Source organism: Syngnathus floridae, chromosome 8, assembly GCF_059516105.1.
Source record: "Syngnathus floridae isolate MCC-2025c chromosome 8, RoL_Sflo_1.0, whole genome shotgun sequence".
NCBI classification, from domain to species: domain Eukaryota; kingdom Metazoa; phylum Chordata; class Actinopteri; order Syngnathiformes; family Syngnathidae; genus Syngnathus; species Syngnathus floridae.
This window is the reverse complement of record NC_142420.1, coordinates 9,553,856-9,567,436: the sequence shown is the minus strand read 5'-3', so window position 1 is coordinate 9,567,436 and position 13,581 is coordinate 9,553,856. Positions and strand designations below refer to the sequence as shown.

Genomic DNA, 13,581 nt, shown 5'->3' with positions numbered 1-13,581 from the left:
TACTCCTTCTTTTGAGTGTGGGAGATGCAGCAATAAAATGGGGAACTTGTGAAAAGTTTATTGTGAAATGGCAGAGGAGAGTACAATAAGTTAAGACTCAGGGTCGGGGGAAGATGAGGAGGGAATCGACCTCGGTAGCCAGTCCTGTGCCGAAACAGTCACTCAAGACTGCTGGCCAATGAGTTACAAAGAGGGGAGGAGGGGTCTTCAATTTCCCACCACCCCCTCCTGGACTGAGAAAACTAGGGGCATCCCCAATCAGGCGGAGGAATTTTGGGAGATGAAAATTTAGGAGCACGTCTGGAACCGAAGAGGCCTAAAAAGCACCAGTTGGAGACGAGAGGGGAAAAAATGTGTGGAACAAAACAATAGAAGGATTTAGAAATGGCATCTCATAGTCCTTTGTTTGCCCTGCTTCATCAGGTGGTGCAGAAAGCAGCGAGTCAATGTCTCGACACCATGGGGTCTGCACATACTCGATGCTCACCACCACCGTGGTGGAATTGGGTGGGGAGGGGAGGGGTCGGATGGTGACGTCCTTACACTGACATGATGTGCTTGACAAAGGCTGCATGTGACGATCAGGGCAGGACATAGGGAGGACACAAGAGAAGAATTCAAATAAGTCAGTGTTCAATGCAGGCTTGGATTTGAAGACATTATTTTACTAAGCAATGGCCACAATATTATGTAAAATTATGGGGGGTTAATATTAAAATGCAGTATTCTCAACAGACCTTGGGGAAAACCTTTTTGCCAAATTATTTAATTAGAGATGCAAAAGTTTTCATAATATTAATATTATTATAAAAAATGGATATTGACGATATAAATATTGATATTGATAATATAATAGAAAACATTTTTTTTAATTTTTTAATTATTTATTAATATTAATAATAACAACAATAATATGAAGATTCACGGATGAAATATAACTGACTTGTATTGGGAGTAATTCATTTGCCCACCAGTAGAGGTGCCTGTGTACCACATTTTGAGAATAACTGCTCTGCATCGCCAGCATGTGTCTCACCCTCGTAGTTGATGCAGCCGTTCTCGTCCTCCTGACCCGCCATGAGGGCGTCGATCTCAGTCTCATTCATCTTCTCTCCTAAAAGGAGATTAAAAGGCAACAAACATCAACAAGGCCCAATAAACAGTTTTGTTTGCAGCCACGGGGGGTCAGCGTCTGGCTTACCCAGTGTTGACAGAACGATACGCAGCTCAGCACCCATCACCGTGCCGTTACCCTCCTTGTCGAACACGCGCAGACCCTCAACGTAGTCCTCGAAGCCGGCCTTGTTCGGGCTGTTGATGATGGTCTGAAGCATGGGCAGGAAACCTTCAAACGTAACTCTCTTGTTGGCCAAGTCTGTGTACAAAAACGGCAAGTCATATAAGGTAATTCCATTTTTTTTTCTGATATTACCATAGTCCTACAGAATCTCATCAAATGGTAGTTTTAATGGGAATGATTGCACACAAAGCATTTTATTTTACAAGTCTGATCTGAATATAACCAAAAGTCAATATTTGGTTCAGATTGATGTTTTGTTTTCTTGCGGAATAGCAAGCAAATAAGAATCTTACCCTCAGCGGAGGGGTTTCCCAGCAGTTTGTTCACATCCTTGTTGGTGGGGTTCTGTCCCAGAGCGCGCATGATGTCTGCGATCTGGCCATAGGCCACCTTGTTGTCACCCACCCTGTCGAACAGACCGAAGGCCTCCTTGTAGTCTGGGGGGGGGGTTCAACCAACATGCGTTAGTACTGTACATTTCAATTAATTCCAATGGATTGATTAACCTTTGCACGCTAACATTATACAAACATTAATATGAGTTTGTGCGTCGCCTTACGAGGAATGCTGATTTAATATGGATGCAACTTTCCAATTTTGAACACAATAGAGAGTAGCTGTGACTGCATGATGGCTAGTGAAGGCAGTGCCTCAAGGGGGGGGGGGGACTCTATAGGTTGTGATATTATTGGATGAATGGATACAGTCCTGTAGAGCTCAGTCACCCTTCAAACTATTTCTATTTCAGATGTCTCACTCGCTCTAAGCAAGGCTATGGGCTCTTTTAAAAGACCACCTTGGAATTGATAGCTGAGAATATGAGCCCCCCCCTCCTCCTTTAAAGGCAAGGCCTGCGTGTGATACGTGTGTGCTGACTCCAGTGAGATGTCCAGCCATCAAACAGTCCACTGAAGAATTGACTAAATTTGCATGTTTGTTTATTTAATTCTTTTCAGTTTCTTCAGTGTGGAAATGGAAAAACAAGGTTCATACCTTCGAGTTGGTCTGCGTTGAATTCAATCTGGAGGTGAGTAAAAAGTAACAATGTGAGTTGGCATTTGCTACCAAAATAGACATCTCAAGAAGATTTACATCAAAAACCCAAGACCGCCCTAACAAGGACTTTCTCTTAATCTGGACTAATAAATCATGTCTGAACTGGGATTAAATTTGCCTCTTGGACAAATTTAGCGTCACATGGTGGTACCCGATATGCGGGGGTCCATCTTTAGCAACATTAAGATGCCCTCATTTGGTGTCTTCCAGCAGTGCCATCACACCACTTGAGGGACAGGGGGCGGGGTCAAGGACATCGGCCATGAGCTAGCCGTGGTTCTGAGAAATCTAATGCAATGCTCCGCAAGCATCCATTACAAACTTGCATCAGTTTACAGGAAACACTATAAACCTGTCCATCCGTTCATCTAGTCATTTTCCAAAGCGACACCCCCCATTTTTGTACTGCTCATCCTGTTCAGATTGCTGCGCGCAAAAGGATTGATTGCCAGTCAAACCCAGGCCACATATAGACACACACAACTATTTACACACACATTCACACCTACATTTAATAAATGGGGTTCCAAATGGGCCACGTCGATGTAAGCTGCTACACAACTCCTTAGTAAACACTACATTGAATTTTGGAGTATGGTAGAAAATGTTTTGATTTCTAGAAAAATACGTGTCTGTCTGTATGTATGTATGTATGTGTACATATGTATGTATGCATGCTTGTATGTATGCATATGTATATATGTATATGTATATATGCATGTACGAGAGCGAATAATATATCTAAAAAAATATGTGTATATATATATATATATATATATATATATATAGATAGATAGATAGATAGATAGATAGATAGATAGATAGATAGATAGATAGATAGATAGATAGATAGATAGATAGATAGATAGATAGATAGATAGATAGATAGATAGATAGATAGATAGATAGATATAGTTTCCGTTATCTACTCTAGCAATTTATGTTTAAATGTCCATTATAACTTGTTCCTTTCCCATAGGATAATACAAATATAAAAATGCTATTAAGTCCGTACCTTGACGGCGGACAGGTCCACAGCAGGGGTTTTGGCAGCAGCTGCAGGTGCGGGTGCAGCTGCAGCTGCAGGTAAAGGTGCCGCTACTGCAGGTTCAGCCTTCTTGACGGGAGCCTTTGGGTCCTTCTTGGGTGCCATTTTAGTCAAAGTCAAACGACCGTGCTCCTTCAAAGACAAACACTCCCGGGTAAGGGTGACAGCACAAGGTGTGCAAAACAAAGTGGAGGAGTCTCAAAGCGCATACAAAGCCCTTTGGGTGTATATATATGAGTCTATTTTTCCTCCTGGACCCCCGCAAGGCTAAACTTGTGTGTGGATTGGATAGTGCTTCGGAGGGGTGTGTGTATGTGTGTGGCCTCTCTCTAAACATGGCATATTGGGCTGAGGGCTAAAACTCATTTAAAATACGTCACGAAGCTTAAAAAAAATGAAAAATTATATCATAGGTGTTAATATATACTTAAAATGATAAAAAAAACTATTATAATTTACAAAGACATGCAGAATGTACAAACAAGATGATCGATGGATGTTTTTTTAGTTATTACAACCTACTGTGAGTGACTAAAATTTGCAAATAAATAATTTTAATTCAATCACAAAATGTGCAGCTAATCCACAATGCATACTGTACATACTGCATATAGTGTATTATGCAAGACTGTGGTAAAACTAGCAAATTTGATGACAAAATACTGATGCTTGATTCTATCTGCTCCAAAATGAACCAAATGTATATTTCTGGTCATTGAGAATGTGTGTAAGGGCACAACTGCGTTCAATTCCTGGCCACCTCCAGCGAGGAAGTGACGTACAATCCACGAGGGTGCTTTCAGCTGCCAATGCCAGTTACCCCGACAAGGCTAACGGTGTAAATTCTGCCTTCCTTAATTCTTCTCTATATCTGTCTCAGTGCCAACGGTGCAAACCTGTCCCCCCTTGACAACCCCCCCCCCCCCCCCACCACCACCACCACCACCACCACACACACACACACACGCTTGCTTTTTCTGACCCCATCTCAACTGGGGCAAGCCAGAGAAAGCCTCAGTCCCTCAGCTGTCAACTAGGCTCACCCGTTGGCACCAAGCTGCACCTTCTCAGATTCAATGTCCCTTCACCCCCTCCCCCAATAGAAACCGTGGGCCCCCCAGTCCTTGCACCTGTGCTTCAGCCCAGTCTAAGCTCCACTATGGAATCCCAATGGAATCACTGGTCCACTTAAGTGGGCTTATTCAACATGGGCCTATCAAAAACATGACTTGAATTTTCCATTTAATGTATCCTATTCTTCTCACTTCCAATTTCCTGAGTGGAATAATCTCCTGCTATAACCAAGTTTCTAAATTTTTTTGGTTTAATGTTACCGAGTCATTCCGAAGAACCATTAGCCAAGAGTGTGTAATTTTCACCTCCGACTGAACATGTAACGCTTTACTTATTTGTAAACAGGGTGCAGCTCCTTGGGGGAGGCCATATGAGACGTCAGATAGTCGAGTGTGGGGGTTCTGTAAATGTTGTGACACATACCATCTTAACATTTATTTCAAGGATTCAAGCCGCCGGTATACCTCTATCAAAAAAATGGAAATGAGTCAGATTATTTTTTTTACAGCATAACTATGTTGGCTGCTATTATCGCTATAAAATTATGACATTTCTAATCTGTTTATTGACACATTCATAGCCATTTTAAGCAGTCAGCTGCCAAATGTGATCATAATTGTTTATCTACTTTGAACTGGATGCTGGAAAAAATTATATCCATCCATCTTCCCTTTTTGTGACCACTTGGTACCTGTTTTTTTTTTTTTTATATCCTGGATGACTTTGAGCAAGACACATAGATTTATAATTTCTTTGTAAACTAAGTTGAATCCAAGTTTACAACCTCACTCTTTTATCCTGAATGGACAACAAGATATTTGATGGACTATGTAGTCAGTGATCCCTAACCCTAAGCCCCCCCCCCCCGAATATCTCTCAGACGCATCCTGATGTGAACTCTGTCTGTAGTAACACTAAAACTCAGCAAGCATGAAATCATGGGCTGGGTCTATACTGTGAAGGGCAAACAGAAAAGGACAGAGATTAGGAGACACGCTTCTTTGCCAACCGTGACGTCCTGGTGCTTAATGAAATGTGAAGAACTTGAGCCGCTGGAAAATCCGAGCATGAGTGCGATGTGGCGTAAGACTTCAAAGATGGCAGATGCTTTGCCGTCTGAAGGGAGGTTAGGTGTTGACAAGTTGCAGTACAGGAAGGAAATCACATTGCCTTTGCAACTAAATATGCTTCAAAAAGTGGATAGAAAAAGTCTACACACCCGTGTTTGAATGCTAAACTTTGGTGCTCCCAAAAAATGAGACAAGGTTATATAATTTCAAAATATTTTTTTCACCATTACTGCATTATAAATTGAGCAGTAAAAAGAAACAACAGAAATAATGTGTTTGCATTAGTGCACACACCCTCTTCGTCAACACTTCAATTAAGTTGTTTAGGTAAAAGTTCACATTCATTCTTGGCAAAATTGTGAAATTATTTATCTTTGTCTCATTTTTTCCAAATCACACAAACCTGGCAAGGCTGTGTAGACTTTTTTTTAAATCGACTATATGTCGACATGTATGCAGACTGGAATAAAAAAAGTTTTGGATCAAAGTTATTCCCCTACTTCATCACTCATAGTTGCTTTTCCAAACACTGCGTGCTTCCTTTACCACCCTCCAACCATTCCACACAGGAACGAGGCTGTAACTGAGCCTGGGGGACAGATGGGCCCTATTTATAGGCCTTAGCGAGAGGTGTGAAGTTTCTTGGGATTTCTAAGAGCGGGGGGGCATGACTCCTTAAGGGGCCTGATGCACTCGCTGTTGCCACATGCTCTCTTTAGCCACCTCGCTCTCTCAATATCCCTCTACAGGCCAGACAGGAATTAGCCAGGGGTCGGGCTAAACAAAGCTTCTCATTGGCCTTTTTATTGGGGACAGCATGATAGAGGAAGGGAAGGTCGTTCTCATGATATGATGCCGTGTCTAAAAGAGGGCTGGTGACGTTTTTTGTGACATCTCATTCTATAAACGACTGCCAATTCAGATCTCAGAACGTTACAACTGGGGGTGCCAAGAAAAGTGATGAAGATTTTAAGGGCCACGATGATATTTTTAATTAGCCGGGCTGAAGTCCTAACTATTTTTTTTTTTTTTTTTTTTACAGGGCTCCAAATCCTTCGCAGTGCTCCTGTATGTGCAACTGTTACTACTTTTGAGTAATTGATCATAAATCAGAAGTGACACTAAGAATTTAAAAAAATCTGATTTTGTATTGAAAAGATCCTTAAAACAAAATGTTTTTTTCTCTCATTTTTTGGCCACGACTGGGCCTGGAAATCCATCAGAGAGAGGCGAGGGACCCTGTTGGTCTATTTTGGGCCTCTCTTAAGCTCGATCCCCCATCTGAAAGTCACTCTTGAAACAGCGGACAATGTGGGGACCATTCACAGAGGAGAGACACTTGAGCTCATTAGAGCACGAGGCAGCCAATCAGTGAAGGAATTCAGAACATATAATCACAGTTTGCGCCATCCTATATTACGCTGGCTTCTCATCTTCCCCTCGACTGAATTGTTGAGCAATTTCATGTGACATATTCATTTGCAGAAATTGAAGCTCTTACTTTTGAGTGTAAATATAGTTTCAAATAGATAATTATGATAAAAGCATAAAAATGATAACATGATGATTCTATTAAAGGTAATGTTGCCTGGTTGTTGGTAATTTGAGGGACCACTTCACATGTGGTTATTATACCTTCAAAACTGCTCAGAGTAAACAATAAATATTACCACTGGATGTCAGCAAAGGACCAGTGTCCAAAACACAACCTGCGGCTAAACTGGAAAAAAACGAGTGAATTAATATAATGTCAGAACTGGGGATAATTAGAGATTCCAGAGACCAAAAATCAAATATTCCCAAATATGTCCCCCTTAAAGACATTGTCTTTTCTCCTCAGTTCGCCATTCTTGGATAGCTCGAATTTGATGGGCATCTAATCACAACCCCAAAAATCTGATAGCTCCTCACAGATCTTAAAATTGAATGCGATGACAGTTCGGGCCTTCATTACTGCACAGAATCATGGCTACGGCATAGATAGAGCCGCTTTTCATCAATGTCAACGCCGGTACAAATGAGGTTAGTTTCACTCATTGTAAATGACTTTCAAGAAAACATTCCGTATGAATTTTTTTTCCATTCCATGAATAAGCATAGCTCTCGTCTCGGCTCATGAAATATGGAGTGAAGTGGCGATATCTCCACGGGGTGGTGAGTATAATACTGTTGACTTGATTTTGTGCACTCACATCAAATTTGGATGTTTTGCAGCGCACCAGGCACAACTCTAAACCGGTTTTCACAGCTCACTTCCACCCAGAGGCTCATTGCAGCCCCACTGAGGTATTTAAAGATTTACCGTGTTCCCAATACACATCACTACGTTTGACGCTTCTCACATTTGTTATACAACATGTAATAATGAGGCCCACAATCAGAATTTTGATGCGACAACAATGTTGTGAAACGTGGCAGTATAAGACCCGGTGCAAGCACAACGAAGCCATGTCTGACATCTAGTGGTGAATGGTGATATTACAACTTCAACTATGCTATATGCAGACTGTTTAATTCATATTCAACAAACATAACATTATTCAAAACACTGTTTTGACTAGTTAGGCCATACAAAACATATTGCAAAAAAAAAATTGTGGATTTGATTTCCCCTTTAAGGATTAAACCCCTCTGGTCCTAAACAAATGTATTATTGACCTCATTGATTATTTTGCTCTTGCATGATGTCTAATGTGTCACAGATACCCCTTTGGCATTTCTGGCTGCCAAGTTAGCGCTTGGGATCCCTTTACCTGAGGTGAAGAATTATATTTCCAAAAAGACCACAGCCTGCTCTGAGCCCGGTTTAGGCAACACCGTCACCAAGATCCCCCCCTACTGGGACCTGGACCGCTTTCAAGGCATGTCAAGTGAACCGGGCAGTGCGATGAAGAGTGTTGAAGAGGTGATGGATATCAGTCATTCACTCACTTGCTGTATTTGGCTTTATGACACATCATAAACTTTCGGTTGTGATTTATAAATACTATACGGATATCAATCAAATGGATTCAGGTGGTGGCGATGTTGGCATGCAGAACACCCTGAGGATGTGCCATCCATCAGTGGATGGATTTGTGCCCCGACTGCCTCTGGAAAAAAAAAGCTTGGACAAACACCTCACAATTTGCAACATGAGCTTTGATTAAGCCTCAATAATTCAACCATGGCGTCAAATTGGATAAAACATGATTAAGTCACATTACGATGCACATCATGACTTTTTTCAATTCTCCAGTCCACCATGTATTATTTGGAGCATTACTTGAACAAGCAATGAATTTTAAGATTCTATTGAAGGAAATGTGTTGGATTTCTGCCCTTGCAAGAAGGAGAATGAATGATGAAGTTGATTATGATGAATTATAAATGTCCCGCTGCTTCTGTTTCATGTTTCTCCCCTTAAAGCCCTTCGTAGCGGTTTGAGTGTAGATCTGATCCATCAGTTGACAGCCATTGACATTGACATGTGCTTCCTGCACCAACTCCAAAAGATGGAGCAGCACCCTGCGAATTACAAAAAGGTAACACAAATTACCTGTAAAGTGTTTTAAGGGTTGAAAATTGACCAAATATTTAGAATCATACTACACGTTTGGGTTTTCTATTTTTGTTGGGGTTATAATAGATCTTCTTTTGTTCTGCCTTCCAGCGTCAACATGAAGAATTCTTCTCAGAGTCCACTGTGAACTTATTCCAACATGGATTTCCTTCTCTCAGTCTTACTGTTTAATAATGGATGTCTGGTTGTCGTACAGGCAGCCTTCCATGTGTCAGCTTCTTGTAGTCTGCATCGCCTTTGGGGTAGAAGCGATTGAGATGGACACATTATAGTGGGCTGCTGGCAGATGGACGCCCCACAGAGGCCCCCTTGGTCCACAGTATCATTATCATTGAAGAGAATTATTTTTACAATATAGGCAAATTATAGGACGATGAAGCCTGAAGCATATGTGTGATTCATATAAATTCAAATTTACTTTCATGAAACATCATCATGCCAAGTTTATGTCTTCATCCTCTTATGTAATTTGTTGTGTTGAAGCCAGTTTACAGGGAATAAGGCAAATGATGCTTAAGACTATTACCGGTACTTATGTTTTCCTTTACTGGTGTCATTTTTTTTTTTTTGGCATCCATTGAATGCTGTGATTGAACTGGAGTGTGATTAAAGATTTGTGTGTTCAGGGAGCTCGCATTAGCATAAATCCCACTCTCACAGCTACATAACCCTGTGGCTTTGTTTTTAAATGTGTGTGTGGGTAGGCGTGTGCATATGTGTGTGTTGGGGGGGGGGGGGGGGGGGCTCGGTGGTGTCGGCATTGGAGCTTGAAGATAAACCCTGGTCAGGGGAGCAAGCCCATGAATAATGAAGAGAATTTCCAGGGTTCCACCTGGTATTGCCATGGAAACGGCATCATGCTGCATACAGACTAAAAAGGGAGCCGCAAACTGTGAACAAAAGGTGCAGGAACATTTTTTTTTTTCTTGTGACACACACACACACTTCCTCGGTTGATAAACTAAACCCATGGCACAGCTGAGATGAACCGTTTTTAGCCGTCTCATCTTTTCACCGTGTCATCAGTCTCCAAAATAATTAAAATTGGCCACAGTCTATAAATCTTGGTTGATAGCGGTTTGGCAGTCGGATAAAGTGTATTGACAAAGTGCATTCTGTCTCTGGCTTTTTTCCTGTGCCTTGTTTTTCTGCTTCTCTGTTCTTTTTCTGAACTTATTCATTAGGTTTTTGTTGCCTCTTTTTTTCCCCCATATCCTCTCCAGGGTTGACATATCAGTGGAAAGTCCGATCCCCCAACCACCTGAATGGGGTGAACATTTTGGGGAACATTAAATGTTCTGATGATATCGATGACTACTCAAGAATTGAGTACTAAAAAAAGGGGTATTGAACATCCTTATTGGAAATATAATTCTAACATAAATATAACTAATGTGATGAATCCATTCAAAAGTCAGATCTGTTTTTTTGTTGGCAATATCAGTGCAGCTTTTTCCTTCACCCTGTCAATCAAGCATGAATAATTTCTAGTGTTTTAAATATTTGCTTCTTTTCAACGAAGCATAAAGGACAAATTATGGCCCGCTTTAAAAATCAGTTTCTTTACTTACTTTCTTTCCTCTTATGCTACTTTAAAACTATTACGTATATTGTACCCAGACATAATGTTCTATTTCCGCAATGATTTCAAAGACTTTGTTATTGTTTGGGGAGAATAATACCATCTGAGCTGCGGGGTGCTTGTTTCTGTCAAGGCTGCCTTGTTGCATGCTTATGAGTGAATGTTGCAAAATGGCAAAGGTGAGTGTGTGTGTGTGTGTGTGTGTGTGTGTGTGTGTGTGCTTCACATTAGCTTCAGTGTAGTTGCATGTTTACCTTGCTAATGTTAGATTCCTGTTACAAGCAAAACTCATTTCTGTGTGACATGTCTCATGCGGGGTTTTGTTGTTGAGGTTTGCATTATGTCTCATCTTCTTTCCATGATTCCATTTAGAGATCCATTAAAAAAAAAAAACAGCCAATTACTTTAATTGTGACATGTATTGGCATTGACAGTCGTGACTGATTAAGCACCATAAGGAAACAATAGTAATGCACGAGGAATGAAATAAAACCTATCTGGGAAATTGCTTCCTTCTGGTCTTCCCATTCTTTATGCAAAGGGAAAGGAAAAGGAGGGAGAGATACAAGTTTATTTTTGTTTTGCCATTGCCACTAGATGGCGACAAAGTATTGTTTTGTTTTGTGCTTGTTTTGTGTTTTATGACTCACCACAATTAGAAACTGGCTCTCAGAATTTCTTGCAAGGACACGCTGGCCTTTTTTTGAATCATATAAAAATCACTTCTTGCATATATTTGATATTTTTTTCTGCCTATAGCTAAGTATTTGTTCCAGGAATTTAGAAATTTCTTCATGACCTTCTTGCATGGCAGAAATTGGAGTAATAAGACATCAAAACGAAAGTCTGAAGTGTGCAGGTGCTCTTTGTAATTCAAATGTTTTATTTTATTTCTCATTTTCTAATTATTGTGCTACAAATCTGTTGCTTTTATTTTTGTTCATTACATAATTGATACCATAGTCAATATACTGATTCCCAGTTGCAGGTCCACAGAAGAACAATCAGTTATCATCTGGGTTTGTACCTGCTCCTCACAGCTGTCATCCAAGCCCGTGGCCTTCATCTTTCCTACCGCCTCCAGCCCATTCTTTCTAATCGCCAGAAATTCGAACAAAGAGCATTCAAACGTCACGAGCCGTATTCCCATACAAACTTGAGAACTTGGTTTGAAGAGCCCGCGGTGCTTTTCATCTCAATTGCTACATCGCTTGTTTGCCATTTTTACTGTTTCCAGACCTTGTTCCCGATGGTGATGCAAGAGAACGATAATGAGTGTCTGAAGCTTTTATGTGCTCTTTTTTTTTTGCTTCTCTTCTTCTCATGTGGCCTTCCGCCTCAATCCTTTTCTTTGTGTCTCTTTTGCTTAACCAGTGGCTCAGCAATGGATGTTGGACTTGGAGAGGACGAGATGAAGTGGTTGTTGAAGAAGGCCGCCCAGGTGTCTCAGGTGAGAGTAGCGTCCAAGAATTGAGTGTGTGTTAGTAAGTGAGAGAGAAACAGTGTGTGTTTGTGTGTGTGTGTGTGTGTCCTTGTGTGTCCATGGGCCTAATGGCCACCATAACACACAGTGCATGTACACTTCATGCTGAGTTCTCCCTCTGCTTTCAATTATCTGCTGCTAGCAGCTGATGTAGCTGTTGGCTAGCCGAGTGTGCCCATTTTTTTTTTCACCCCCCTACCCCAAGTGGTTCAGGGGCAGCTGTCGCTTAAAAAAAAATAATACAATACTCAGGGCTAGAACAATACACACATTTTTACTTGCAGTGCACCAAAGCAAGCTTGTTAGTTGTTTTGTCAGCTCTTTGTTTTTATATATAAAAAAAAATACTGACTTTTTAGCCTCCAACCTTTTTTTTTTCCCCCTCAAGAGTCTTACCAAACATAAATGTAGCCTAAACACAAGGCGTTTCAGTTATCTTCATTTTTCCGACATGGAGAACCCCTTGGATATTTTTTACTTAAACTTGTCATTTATTTTGCAGAGTATTTGCAGTCGGGAGACAAAATGTTGTCACCTGTGTTTACTTGAAAGTATCTCTTGCCCTCATGATGGGGAATGGGGAGTAGCCGTAGGTGTTTTCTTCAACCGGCCTGGAGACTTACTTCTTTGATTGGATTAGAGAGCGTTTATGTTTCGCCAGCTGTTCCAAAGCCTTTTTTTTCAAAGTAATTTCTCTCTCTAATTATGGTTGAGCTGCTGTAACAATGGTTGTCATTTGAAGCTACTCAGGCAGGTATAATCCTCCACTTTCCCAGCCACCAAAAGTTTTCAATTTGTTGTCTGTGTGCTGGTGCAGAATATTAATCAGAGCTCTAAATAAACAATTCAACAGACTTTAAATACTTCCAGAGTTTACCAATGTAACCTCTGCCCCAATACTAAAGAAGCTAAAAAAAAACATTTAAATTGAAAAGCAATAAAAAAAACTGTGCTGTAAGGAATTGTGACACAGAATATTGTATTATATATTTTCTCTCAATAACTGACCAATGCCAGAGTTTTTTTATAAGCCTCGCCTGAATATAATTACTCTTCTGTGTTCACACCGGTCAAAGCAATTCGTTCTAACAGTGAAAACAAACTAGAGTTTGATTATGACAAAGGGGTGGTTGTGTGAAAGCACCCTAAAATAAGTATTCATATATTCATGTAAAGAATCCTTTCTCAGATTCTTTAAAGAGTTTATACTGTCGGGAATATAAAATATTCATCTTGCCCAGCTCCGGTTTTCTTTTGCAAACAATGTTACTTGCACCTCCGACAAGGTTCACTGTCAGAAACAATATGAAGTGGAAACGTTGGACTTTATTTTTCTCTGGCACCCGGAGATACAATTGTTGAGGAGCTTTGACAATTTCTCCGTCTCTGCGGTGTGGGTGGTTAGC

General features: G+C 40.7%; 1 protein-coding gene and 1 long non-coding RNA gene across 2 annotated transcripts; one reads left to right on the top strand and one right to left on the bottom strand.

Annotated features, from left to right (window-relative positions):
* Positions 1–42: 42 nt before the first annotated feature.
* On the bottom strand, positions 43–3,609 carry myl1 (myosin, light chain 1, alkali; skeletal, fast). Its single transcript, XM_088382679.1, has 6 exons — positions 3,372–3,609; positions 2,294–2,321; positions 1,594–1,737; positions 1,202–1,375; positions 1,037–1,114; positions 43–568 (listed from the first exon to the last, which is right to left on the bottom strand). Exons 1-6 carry the CDS (start codon positions 3,507–3,509, stop codon positions 540–542), a joined length of 591 nt encoding a protein of 196 aa, XP_088238805.1. The 5' UTR covers positions 3,510–3,609; the 3' UTR covers positions 43–539.
* Positions 3,610–4,369: 760 nt separating this feature from the next.
* On the top strand, positions 4,370–9,739 carry LOC148394429 (uncharacterized). The gene is made up of 4 exons (XR_015859877.1): positions 4,370–7,834; positions 8,251–8,453; positions 8,957–9,072; positions 9,201–9,739. It is a non-coding gene; the product is annotated as an uncharacterized LOC148394429 (long non-coding RNA).
* Positions 9,740–13,581: the final 3,842 nt, after the last annotated feature.

Excerpts from the sequence above, each read along its gene's own strand:
- myl1 (XM_088382679.1), bottom strand. The coding sequence starts at position 3,509 with ATGGCACCCAAGAAGGACCCAAAGGCTCCCGTCAAGAAGGCTGAACCT. Across the intron at positions 1,738-2,293 it reads CAACGCAGACCAACTCGAAG|ACTACAAGGAGGCCTTCGGT; the intron begins GTATGAACCTTG and ends CCCCCCCCCCAG. Across the intron at positions 1,376-1,593 it reads GGGAAACCCCTCCGCTGAGG|ACTTGGCCAACAAGAGAGTT; the intron begins GTAAGATTCTTA and ends TTTTGTACACAG.